This window comes from Hippopotamus amphibius, chromosome 3 (genome assembly GCF_030028045.1).
Source record: "Hippopotamus amphibius kiboko isolate mHipAmp2 chromosome 3, mHipAmp2.hap2, whole genome shotgun sequence".
NCBI classification, from domain to species: domain Eukaryota; kingdom Metazoa; phylum Chordata; class Mammalia; order Artiodactyla; family Hippopotamidae; genus Hippopotamus; species Hippopotamus amphibius.
Window position 1 is genome coordinate 81667595 of NC_080188.1, and position 12716 is coordinate 81680310.

General features: G+C 41.3%; 1 protein-coding gene across 5 annotated transcripts in view; it reads right to left on the reverse strand.

Annotated features, from left to right (window-relative positions):
* The window catches only part of SH3D19 (SH3 domain containing 19), a 159266-nt gene that overhangs the window by 18806 nt on the left and 127744 nt on the right, over positions 1-12716 (reverse strand). For 4 of the 5 annotated variants that reach the window (XM_057726009.1, XM_057726011.1, XM_057726013.1 and 1 more), the window contains 4 exons: positions 12111-12218; positions 8075-8190; positions 3370-3431; positions 2047-2311 (listed from right to left, as the gene is read on the reverse strand). In XM_057726009.1, the coding sequence (XP_057581992.1) occupies positions 2047-2311; positions 3370-3431; positions 8075-8190; positions 12111-12218 (551 nt within the window). The remainder of the gene's footprint in view (positions 1-2046; positions 2312-3369; positions 3432-8074; positions 8191-12110; positions 12219-12716) is intronic. The other variant, XM_057726012.1, reaches the window with a different exon arrangement.

Below are 12716 nucleotides of genomic sequence, written 5' to 3' on the forward strand. Positions count from 1 at the left end.
TGAGGGTGGCCTAAGGTTCCCTCAACAACCATGACCAGGGGTCCTACTCTACAGGACAAGGTCCACCAAGTCCCCAGGGTGTCTGAAGGGTAAATACTCAGCACCTGCCCTCACAGCCTCTAGTTCAGGGGCGGCTGATAGGGGACTGGTGCCTCCCCTGTGGGGCTGGACTGGCTGCTTCCCTCTCCCTTCCGTCTCATCTGCTCCTGCAGATGCTCTGGTCCAAGCGTCTCCTTAAACCCATCCCACTGCCTGACCTCAGTCATTCCTGGTCCACTCAACCCTGTCTGATCTTAGCATGGCTTTTCCACTCCAGCCAGAAGACGCTGTTGCCTGTCTTGGTAAACTGTGGCGGATGGGTGCGGGTCAGAGGGCCTGTACGAGATAAAAGGCGTATCCAGGACACGTGATCACACAAGCTCACTTCCAGCAAGGAAGGCTGCACTCAGGAGCACAGGCGCAGAGTACGAGGGTGTGGCCCTGGGAGGCTGGGGGGTTGGCGCTGCTTCCCAGCACCTCTTGTCAGAGCACCAGGGGTCCCAGGTACCCAGGGTGCCTGGTTAGCAATGTAATGGTGGGGCAGCCACAGGAAAAATGAGGGATTTAAGGAATGATTTTGTAAAGAGACATACGACTCTAATATACTATCATTAGGAACTTATTAATTCCTTTGAGTTGTTCAGATGCGTTATTGACATCATACTGCTATGCTCAGGCCTATAAGCAAAATCTGACTCCCCTGAATGAGGCTCTTAACATGGAACAGCCAACGCAAGTCGAGACTTTATAATTCATAACACTATTTTCTTTCATTTTCTTTCTTTCGGCCGCACAGCGTGGCTTGTTGGATCTTAGTTCCCTGACCAGGGATGGAACCTGTGCCCCCAGCAGTGGAAGCGTGGAGTCCTAACCACTGGACCGCCAGGGAAGTCCCAGTATCACTATTTTCTTAGGATGGCTTAATGATAAAGAGCATGGGCTCAGAGCCAGTCAACCTGTGTTCGAATCTTATTTCTACCATTACTGGATTTGTGACCCTGGACAGGCTACTTAATCTGAGTCTTATTTTGTTTATCTGTATAATAGAGATAATAACAGTATCTATGCCACAGGGTTTGTATGAGGAATAAATGAGTTATTTAATATACGTGAAGTGCTTCATAAGTATTCAACACATCAGCTATTACTTTCATTTACTTATTATTTTTAAGTAACCTATCCCAAAGAATACCCCTGGGTTTTAGCAATTAAAATTTCATCAGCTTAAATGAATATGAATATATATGAATATCCTACCTCCTTCTCATCTGTCTATACCCTTCCCTTAGGAAGAGGGAAAAAAAAAATCTAAACTGCTTAAAATGAAAACAATTTCCAGCTCGATGGAAATGTAGAACAATATGAAATGAATACCTGCTGTTCTTGTTAAGAGCTACTGTTGTACAATTGTTTAAAAAGTGCCAACACTCCTGCTCTCCCTATCATTTTAATTTGTTCTAGATTTCATCAGGTTAACCTGACCAGAGTAGAGAGAGCACATCAACTCTGAAGACAAAGGCTTAAGGTCACAGGATGAGAAAAACATTCAAAGAGAACAAAATTAATATCTCAACGATCTCAATTATCAATGAAAACTTCTAACTGGTAACTATTAAGTGGATCATGATAATCAAGTTTACAGAAGTGGAAAATGAGGGAAACCCATCCATTTTAATAAGAACTTTCTTTTTACTTCACTTCAAATTTTACTCTGTGGGCAAAGTAGATATAAGATATAAACTATATCAAGATATGAATATAATATCTGTCAGAGATACTCCCATCAGTATAACCTACTGGGTCAGGATTTTCGAAGTTTCTGTTTGGTCAAGCCCGACAGCAGGTTGCAATCCTAGTCTGCACGGCTCCCTTTTCCTATATTTCTCCTAATAATGAAATCCTGGCAACTCCACATTTGTCGCATCATCTTTTCCTCAGGAATTAGGACCTTATACATACTTCAGGATGAACTTCTTGACCACAAACATTTTTAAAAGCTAAGTTTACCATGTATTTCCTGTAGAGAGGGTGTCCTGGTTTGGGGCGAGGGGGCAGCACCGGATCTTGATTTTTAAGGACTTGACTCTTGGCTTTTGAGAGTCCAGATGCCAAGTTACTTGGTTTTTTCTGAAGATCCATGTCAGAAGAAGACCGAGGAAAAGGCAGCTTTTTACTTGATGTTCTGGTTGCAAGAAGTCTGGGGGGAGGTGGTCTCTCAGGGGCCCCCTTGGGAGGAGGCTGTCGAGCTGGTATGACTTTTCCATTTACAGGTCTGAAAGTCAATGTGGTAGCTGTGAGTCAGTGTTTGATTGATAGTAGGTTTTGTCCTTTCTTACACCACCCCCGCCCCCCACCCCTCACAGCTTTCTGCTAGTGTAATGCCATTTACTGAAACATGCAGGGTATGCTATTTTTTAGCAAATGGCTGCTGCATTAAACATTATATTATTAGAAGAAATGCCATGATGTTCCAGCTTTCTCTTATCTTGCACTAGAGAGACATTAGTTCAAGACAAACAAGCATTTACTATTATGAGCTCTCTAGGCCCCATCTGCTCTTAAACACGCCATGACTGTTTCAGAAAACTAAGCACTTTCTACCAAAGTCTGAGATGAAAAGCTTCTAATAAGATATCAGGCATATGTGATGGGGTTCCTTTTCTAATCACCAAACTCCCCTAACATTCCTGTTATAGGAATCATTATTGAAACTCTAATTTAGATGAATATAAAGAAAGCTAGTTCTGAAAATGGGATAGGACAATTGTTACTTCGAAAGCCTTTCCTTAATCCCTATGAAAAAAATAATTTCCAACAGAGTGATGTCTTCTGATTACACCACAGTTTTTTGTCTAAATAGCTCTGGAAAACAAAAATAGCTCTGGAGCTCAGGAGGGCTGGCCACCTCTGAGCTCACGAGGCCTGTCTCCCTTTGGAAGTGCCAAAAACCAGGCTGGTTTCTGCTAACAGGGAGAGGGAGAGAGAGTGTGTGTATGTATGGGTGTGTGTGTGTGTATGTGTGTGTGCATTCCAGAAGTGGAGTTGTTTTAGGTTCAGAAAGGAGTCTTATTCATTTGAGGAAAAGCAATAGAGACCCATGTTTGTGCTCCGTGAGTTTTCGGATTGTGTTAAAAAAGGAGCAGAGATTGCTACAACCTGCTGTCAGAAGCAGACTGTGGCGAGTGGCCTGGGTGAATTTCTGAGTTTAATGCATCTCTAAGGGAAGATCTAAGACCAACACCACTCAGTTTTCATGACAGAGAAGAGAGTCCAGTCTCGGAGTCATTAGTTTTTCTCTGACTTTTTAGAAGTCTCCCCATGCTTACTCACCTTGGTGGCAACCTTGGGGGTCCTCGCACAGAACCTCCTGACTGACCAGCGTGGTTGGATTCCTGCCAGTGTCAGAGAATGCTTTTTAGTTAAGGTTCATCTGAAATGAGAGCTTGTCAAGAGGAATCGTGGACAACTTTTTGGCTGGATCCAAAAGTGGGAATGTAGCTGAGTTACAGGAGGGAGATCAGAAGTTTTTTAATCTTAAGAAGTATTAACTCATCCCTCATTCCCACCTACACGGTCGGGGTCACAATGCAAGTGACAATAGAGGGGAAGAGGGCGGGGTGGGGGTCTCCTGCTCTGGACCACAGCCCAACCAACTGCACTGTTACACACGCAGCATATACTGAGGAATTAAGGATGATGTTTAAGTCACGACAGGTTACACAGCACCAATGTCAGCAGACACTGTAGGGAACGTTTAAAAAACGTGGCATTTGTTTATCCCATGACAACAGTTAAGATACGCAGTGCTCCTGCGTTTAAACACACAGTAAGTGAGGTGGTGATGAGTTTGTTTTGCTTGGAACAGGCAGATCTCTCATACTGGATGGCTTCCACGTTGTGTGGTGGGTTTTGAACCGGAGGGAGGTGGAACACAGCAGAAGCTTAAGGGGTGGCCTTAAAGGAAGGCATGTGAGGAGGAACAGAAAAGCCCTGAGAAAGCAGACAGTTTGTACTACTATAGCAAAGGGGCTGGATGTGCTGAGGAGAGTTTGGCAGGAAAGAGCAAAGGAGGGTAGTGTGAAAAACGAAGGATGGGGAGAGTTGGAATGTCTTGGCCTGAAAGTGGATGAGAGAAGCTGGAAGTGTGGGGATCAACAGGAAGACTTTTCTAGAAGGAGTTCAAACTGTGCTAATTAAATAGGATTTCTGAACATGTTATGGTCCAGGGATTGGGAAATGAGTATAATACAATGAAAACATTTTCAGGTATTCTGCTGAATGAGAAGTTAAAGGATCTTAAAGCGAAGACCTGTTTTTTTAGGGAAAAGTCCTCACTAAATTCTTCTAATTCTGATTGAGTCTCTTTTTTTTCACCTTTCCTACTTTCTAAGCCCCTACCACTGACATCCAGGAAGTAATATTTTTCGAAGACCACCTGACGGGGAAAAATGCTAGCTCTTTAAAATTATACTACCTTTTTTCTGTAAAGGAGGTTTAATCATAGCTTGGAAATCTTTGTGCTAATCAGGCTGTTTTTCCCCTTCTCATCTTACAAATGAGTTAAAACTCACGTCTATGGTTTTTAATTCAAACTGAATATTTACAACTTTTCCTTAAATACCAAATGATTAATTGCTAATAACTGCGATCATTTGAATATGTTTCAATGTTTTATAATCCCATTTTAAAAAACAAATTAAGCTTGCCCTTAAAACTTGGTTTCACTAATGAGTTCAGTTAATGCAGTGAGGCAAGTCACCAGCTCACAAACTCTGCAATATCCCAGACTATCATTTATGCCTTATAAGTACACTGATGCCTACATGCTCCCTGACAAATACTGCTATGATACTTGAAAAACTCATTTATTTCTTTGGCCACCTTTAAAATTAAAACAAAGAGAAAAACACTCTAGCAGATAGGCAGGAACTTCCATAGTTTTTCTCAAAATTACAGTTGTTAGATACCTTAATAATTAAGGGCAGATTTAAAAAAAAAAAGATGTATAATTTGACATGGAAAGTTATAGATGATGTACTTTAATAAAGACATACCATATATGTATTTGGAATTTGGTACCAAGTCTCGTACCAAATACTAGCTGTAGTTTTCTGAGTGGTTTTATTTTATATGGGAAATCTTAAATATCTTTTTAATTTCTCAATTTTCTATAATGAGCAAAAATAAATTAGAAAAAAAGGCAGCATACTCAAATCCCCTGGAACTGTTAGGCACATTCCAAAAGGCACTGCTGCATCTGACACACATCAAATACTGAGTAGGCGCTTGGTTCCTGCAGGAGCCACTGTCTCCATGTTTGCTCAAGTCCAGGTTTGTGCTCAGCTTCTGCCAAGAGTCTCTGGAAGATTACTGCTTAGAGATTTCCTGCTCTTCAATATTCCATGCATGAATGGAGCTTCTCTGTACCTGCTTTTTGTAGTTTTTCTCTAGCTCTGACATCCCTGAACTTTGGCTTTTGATGTGTTTGGATAAGCATTTTAGTTCCTGGTGAAGCTGGTTTTTTTGCTTGCACTACCCTGCAGCTGCCATCTTTTTATTCACCTTCTTTGGGATGGTTTCTTATATTCTAATTTCAAAATAATTCTCTCTCTGGTTTTTTTGCTGTATTTTCAAAAGACAGATATTTCTTCCAAGACCGCATTCTTGTCTGTTGGAATCACTGAGCAGCCTCTGCAGATGTGCCTTCTCTTCTTTCTCCAGGAATTGGCACCATTTCTCACGTTCTGAATTCACTAGGCAGCTCCTGTGCTGCAGCTGTGACTCCCTCCACCTTCTGGGCAGCGTCCCCCGACTCTCCTCAAGCACCGGCTGGCAGCCGCCTTCGGGGAGGCTCCGGGAGCCTTGGGTTTCCACAGAAGTGGCTGCTCCTGCTGACAGGATGGCACCAGTGGCCTCTGACGTTCTTTACCCTGGAGTCCCTCATCGTTTAAGTGAAGAAAGTCAGATTTTGCAACTACAGTCATCTTGTCCTAAGATGGAAAGTTCCCAGGTACTCAAGGCAGGATACACAGTTGAGGGTCTCGGTCCTGTGCCTCATCAGAAGACACAACTGTCAAAGACCACGCCTCTCCTCATGGCTCATCACCCCGGTGAAGCGTTCTTTCTAGAGATCCCCTCCCACACCTGAAGCCCTTCTGGCCTCTGGTCTAAAATTCCCTCAGTGATTGTAATTCTCAAAACAAAAGGAATTTCTCAGACACAGATTTGACTTTCTGTAAATCTATGTGCGTGCCTTCAGCCAAATCATTTAACTTGTGGTCTGTTGCTCATCTATTCTTCCTTCAGACCCAGTGTGTCTATTATGATATGTGTTCATTACAGCACAGCACAGGGTGCTCTGACCGCCCCCCCCGCCCGCCACGCTTTGTAAACAGTGCAGGACAGGATTTCCCTCACATTGTTCATGCCAGATACAAACAGCTATGAATATGGTCCCTCTCCAGATGGTTTAGTTTATTCTAACTTCCTTTTCTCGTTTTTTCTAAAATGTTGGAGTTGCTTTGTGGGCCGCTTAGCACCGAATGGAATAATATCTAATATTTTAACAGGGCTTTATGGTTTACAAAGCCCATTACATGACTCAGTGAAGGCTATGTAAGCCTACTCGTCATCCTTTCTCTTTTTTACAACCCTTTAGAGTAGAAGCCAGTAACCTTCTCAAGTAACTTCTCCTCCATGGAAATCTGGGATTTTCCCATTCAACCATAGCATGGTAGGAGCCCTATCATCTTCTTTTGGATCTTCTTGGCCCAGTTTTAATAAAAATTTATTACCAAGTACGTTGAAATGCAAGTGATCACTAAATTTTCATTCAGCCTACAGGAAAATCTCATTAACTTGATACTGGCTAATTCAATTTAATGTCTCCTTCAAAGAAATTTCTCTTCACTAGATGATGAGATGGGTTTGCATGTATAATAAGCATAGTTAACACACAAATGTAAAACTATTATGAAATCTGAACTGAATATTTAGCTCAAAGACTTTAAGAACTGGTTTCTTTTGAAACAAACCTGAAAGATAACCCATCATATGAGAATTTCAAAAAGTATGGAGAAATGGTATTGAGGTTGAAATTAAAAAAAAAAACTTTTTACCACCATCTGTTAACAAGTACATGACAAACCACTATTTTTAATTAATTAATTAATTAATTAATTAATTAATTAATTAATTTCTGGCTGCATTGGGTCTTTGTTGCTGTGTGAAGGCTTTCTCTAGTTGCAGAGAGTGGGGCTACTCTTCATTGTGGTGCGTGCGGGGGCTTCTCAGTGCGGTGACTTTTCTTGCTGTGGAGCACAGGCTCTAGGCGTGCAGGCTTCAGTAGTTGTGGCTCACGGGCTCTAGAGCACAGGCTCAGTAGTTGTGGCGCACGGGCTTAGTTGCTCTGTAGCATGTGGGATCTTTCCGGCCCAGGGATGGAACCCATGTCCCCTGCACTGGCAGGCAGATTCTTTTTTTTTTATTATTTTTTGTTGTTGTTGTTTATTTTATTTTATTTTATTTTATTTTATTTTATTTTATTTTATTTTTTTTGGCAGGCAGATTCTTAACCACTGTGCCACCAGGGAAGTCCAAAGGACTATTTTTTAAATGTAAAAAATAATTCTCTCCTAAATTTCAGATGAACAAATACTTATGATAATTATCTTAAAATTATCTCACTAATTCGGTATTTTAAATAAAACCTGATAATTGAACTAAATCTGTTTTGACAAAAATTAAAGGTTTTTAGAGATTTTCAATAACTTCCTCATTATTAGTGCTATTTAAAAGACAATGCCATCATATTAGTATAGGGCAAATTATTTTATGATGAAGCACAATGAATTTGCCTATTTCTTTTATTCTTTAGGAATTTTAAAAATATTAAATAACTACATGGAGCTTAGAAATTGGTTTGTAATAAAGGTTTTATCTGACCAATAGCAAAATAATTTAGACATCAGCTGATTAGTTAAAATTAGTGCATGGCTTAGTCTTCAACCTAAGGTAACCTATAATGACCACTTACCAAGTTTCTAGTTCTGTCAGCATTACCGAGTTTTCCAGGTACTGTGCTGAAGGTGTTTCCAATAGGTTTTTCAATAGGGAGAGGAGGTGGGCTTTGTGGATCCTCCTCATGTAAACCTGGAAAAATAGCAGCAATTAATCAATAATTTCTAGTCTTTGGGGGTTTCAAAGGATGAAATGATTGCAGCTTGGTTCCTTATTACGAAATGGCTACTGTAAGAGACCCACACAAAGAATGGATAGCTAAGCAATGAAAAAGATCTGGCAAACCTCAGAAAACTGGTGGGTTAGTAGGTATCAGCTAATTTTACCAAATGTTTTATAGAGTGTAAATATAATACTAAATATTTAGTAAAAATAATACTAAATAATGACAATAGCAAGCCAACATTTGTTGAGAACCTTCTATGGGCCAGGCATTAAGATGAGGCACTTTATTCAAATATATTTCTCTAATCCACATCTATGCAAGTGCTAGATCTGTTGAGTCTACTAGCTAGTAGCCCCATGTGGCAATTTAAACTTAAATCTAAATAAGATTAAAATTTCAGTTGCACCAGTCACATTTCAAGCGCTCAGTAGCCATGTGTGGCTATTGGCTGTCGTACTGGACTGCACTATGCTAGATGACATCCTACCCGTTTTACAGATGAAGAAACTGAAGCTGAGAAGAAGATAAATGAGCTATACAGGTCTTAATGCTAGCAATAGTCAGATCATGGGTTTCAACCCAAAAGCCTGTGTCATTGTGATGAGGCATGCTGCTTCCTAACAGGGGGTGCAGCCAACCCTCCCCCATCCCAAGAATTAAATGTGTTTTCTAATTCATCAGCTCCAGATTAATGGGCTTAACTGCTCTCATTTTAACAAGCAATATCTTTATATCCAAACTACATCCTTAACCCAGAGATAGTGCACTCCCAACTTATTTAAAAGAGAAGAAAAACAAAGATGACCAGATTTAATTAGTGACAGGTAATTAAAATCTGTGTGCAAAACACTCGGAAAGAAGATGACTGTAACATACTAAAGAAGGCTGAAGCCACCTTTTACCGGTTTGGGCATTTAAAGGAGATGGGAATTCTTCTCATTCAAATGAACACTCTGCTTCCATTTCACATGAAAAACCTATAGCAAGAGGATGATGTGTCAGGTTCCTGTTTTATCCACAGACAGGAAAACACTCTCAAAAGGAGGAAAACACCCAGGCCAGCTACTAGGAAAACAATGATTTAGAGACAGGCGAGCGTTCTTAGTGAGAGGCAGGGCTGCTCTGGGAATTAAGACACACACAGGGAAGGGCCAACCCAGTCACCATCTTGAAGATTTCCTCTGTGCTGGTTTCCGTATTCTTACATGGAAATAATGAATCATTTAGGATATAATATTGTCGTGACAAACAGTTGAAGGGTACAAAGTAGTAAGAAGATGAAAGTAGAGAGGAGATAGCTTACTGGAAGGAAGGGACATAGTAATTATCCGCTGTGGGGATGTGGGGGAGGGGGAGATTTTCAATTTCCAATAATGTGGTCAGCGGAGTGCGCAATGAGAAAAGTGGCATTTGAGCACAGACCTGAAGGAACAATGAAGGGGGGAGTCATGCAGAGATCTGGGGAAAGGACACCCTAGTCAGAAAAAACAGGTCCCCAGGGGAAGAAGCTGACAGGTTCACAGCAAGGAGTTGTGCACCACAAAACTGTTCTTTTCTTTTCTTGTCCATTCCAAGCTCTTCAGCCACCAAAGGTCTTATGTTTTTTCCCCTCCACAGCATATAGGCATTGTTTAATAATCGTAATAATAAAATTCTGGGGAACTGGTTTTTGATATAAATAGAAAGAATTCTCCAGGAACTGGCACTCCAGTTCTCTCATATATAGCAGTACAGAACTCAGCTTTCTAATAGTTCCTGGAGCTTTGTTAGGATAATAAATAAAGGTGCTTCCTCAATATACCCTTCTCAGGATTTCAGGACTATTAATCCAATTTTTAAGTGTGTAGAGAAGAGTAAACACAGTGGACTTGACTTACAAGGTTGGCCCTTGCTGGCACCTAGGAACTTGGATTTGGGGAAGGTTCCCGCCATTTCCAGAACTGATAAAACAAAAGAATGTGGTTTATGCTGAACACCTGCTTTCCTTCTGGGAACCTGGAATTTTGGTACATGCCAAAATTCCTAGAGGTGCTCATCTGACCAGCCCCCAACAAAAACTCTGGGTATTAAGTCTCTCTAGGGAGCTTCTCTGACCGACATTTCACATCTGAGGGGAGTTAGGTACCTCCTGTGTGACCCCACTGGGAGAGGACTCCTAGAAGCTTGTGCCTAGTTTCCTCCAGACTTTGCCCCATGCACCCTTCTCCTTTGCTGATTTTGCTTCGCATACTTTTACTGGAATAAATCACACAACTATATGCCAAGTCCTCTGAGTCCTCCTAGCAAATCATTAAACATGTGGGTCTGGGGGACTCTGACATAACAGGAGAATACATTTAAAGGTAAATGCTGTATGACTTAAAGCCACATGAGCTTCGGGCAATATTTATTATCATTATATCTCAGGCAGGTTGTTAAAATCCCAAATACTTTTAACAAGGTAACAGCGAGCAGGCAGACAACCCAATGAGCTGTCCTGTCACTGATCTGTGGGCTATACAATGCTGTCAAAAGAAGCATACCACCAGCTCTTCAGTCTAACACTACCATATAACCTCCAAAGAAGTGAGAACCCACGAGCATTTGCTACCCTCGACTTTCTCTCCTCCTCATTCGTCACAGCAACTCCGTTCAGTCTTCTCACTGCTTGGCTGAGAGCCATCAGTTAATAAAACCATCAAGAGACTAAAACCAATATGATTCGTCTAGGTAGTATTGTACAGAGAAACCAAACCCTTAAACTAAAGTATGCCTGCAGTGTACCCTGGGATGCTGCAGTGAAGGACTGGGACACGTGCTCTGCTGCTGGCAGGAATGGAGTAGCAGAACCTCGTTAGACTAAGGCAAGGGTGCAACCAGGCTATGCAAAAGCACTGAAGGAAATGAAACGAAAGCAGAGGCTCACGGAGAAAGCTGTGTGATCACCCAGGAACTGCTCTGGAACCCACTGTGTGTGCATTTGCGGGCACATGTACTCACACACTTTTTCTAATCTCTAGGGTCTAAGGTAAATAGTTCAGGCCCTCTTGGCTTCTCTCGTATGGTAATATCAGATTTATTTGTGGTACTTATTAAAATTCATCCAAAATTTCATTTATTGTACCATTAAAAAAATCAAGTAAGGAAGTGTATCAAAATGTAGTGTAACAGTCATTAAAATAATATTTTTATACATTGTCATGTTTTTATAATTTTTGATTACTTCTCTTCAGACAATTCACACATAGCTGTATTTAGATTATGCCGATTGGAATACTATACTCCCGACAGACATATAAAACGTTTTTGCTACCGGTTTCAAGTACTTTCCTACCAGCAGTAACAGAGGATATTACAATTATTCTGAGTTTCAGCCTCCCTCCATTCTCTCTGCCTAAAGACAATGTTAAAGAGAAGTAAAACCCAAATTTATGGTACTAATTGTCTAAAGAATTGTGAAAAAACAACTTGCTTTTAAATGTTCTCAATTGAGACTTCCCTGGTGGTGCATTGTTTGGGACTCTGAGCTCCCAAGGCAGGGGGCCCTGGTTTGGTGCCCAGTCGGGGAGCTGGGTCCCCCCCATGGTGCAACTAAGAGTTTGTTCGCGTGCCACAACTAAGGAGCCCGTGTGCTGCAACTAAGGAGCCTGCCTACCACAAATGGGGAACCCATTTGCCACAACTAAGACCCAGTGACACCAAATAAATAAATAAATAAATATTAAAAAAGAGAGAGATAGAAAAATACTTTGAGTTATTGTCTTAAACAAATAAATAATGTTCTCAACTATGATAATAATAATAAACAGCCGATTACACATAATTTCAAAAGCAGACATTGATAAATTAGCATATATTTCTCCCAGGCTCTTGGAGAAGCAAATAAATGAGGCGGAGAAGTGCTTACATTTTCCTGGTTTGGCTGGAATTCGAATCACAGTGGGCTTCCTGGTGGGTGCTGGTTGAACTGCTCGTTCCTTTGTTGCTTCTGTTCTTGTGGGGAGCTGAAAGGGATCTAATGAAAAACACGGTGTATTTTGCATGTTTTAGTTAACACGGACTCAAACAAAAAACCTCATTCATAATTAAAGAGTCATATTTTTCATGCCCTAGGGAAAACTATTCATGGATAAACAAAATCTCAGTTTGCAGAGACAAAAACAAAGTCAGGGCTCATGAAAGGAAATAACTTGGAGCTCGGTAAATAATTCATATGGCTTTTCTTCCTCGCTGATGTGAGAGATTCAGGACAATCTTCAATTATGTAGCAGTTATCTTTCACTGCAGTGTAATCATTTCATAAGTGCCCGCCTGAAAATGAGGGGCAATTGAAACGAGGAGCCAATTCTCCCCCTATTGTGAAGCCTCTGGGATCCCCTCGGAAGGAAGGCCTCTCCGCCCCGCTCCTGGGCCTGCACTGGAAAACCTCCCCGCAGGGCTGGTCCCATCCCACCCGCCCGGGTCGGGGGGCCTCTGCAGCCTCGGATTGAGCAGTGAAGTAAAACTACATCTC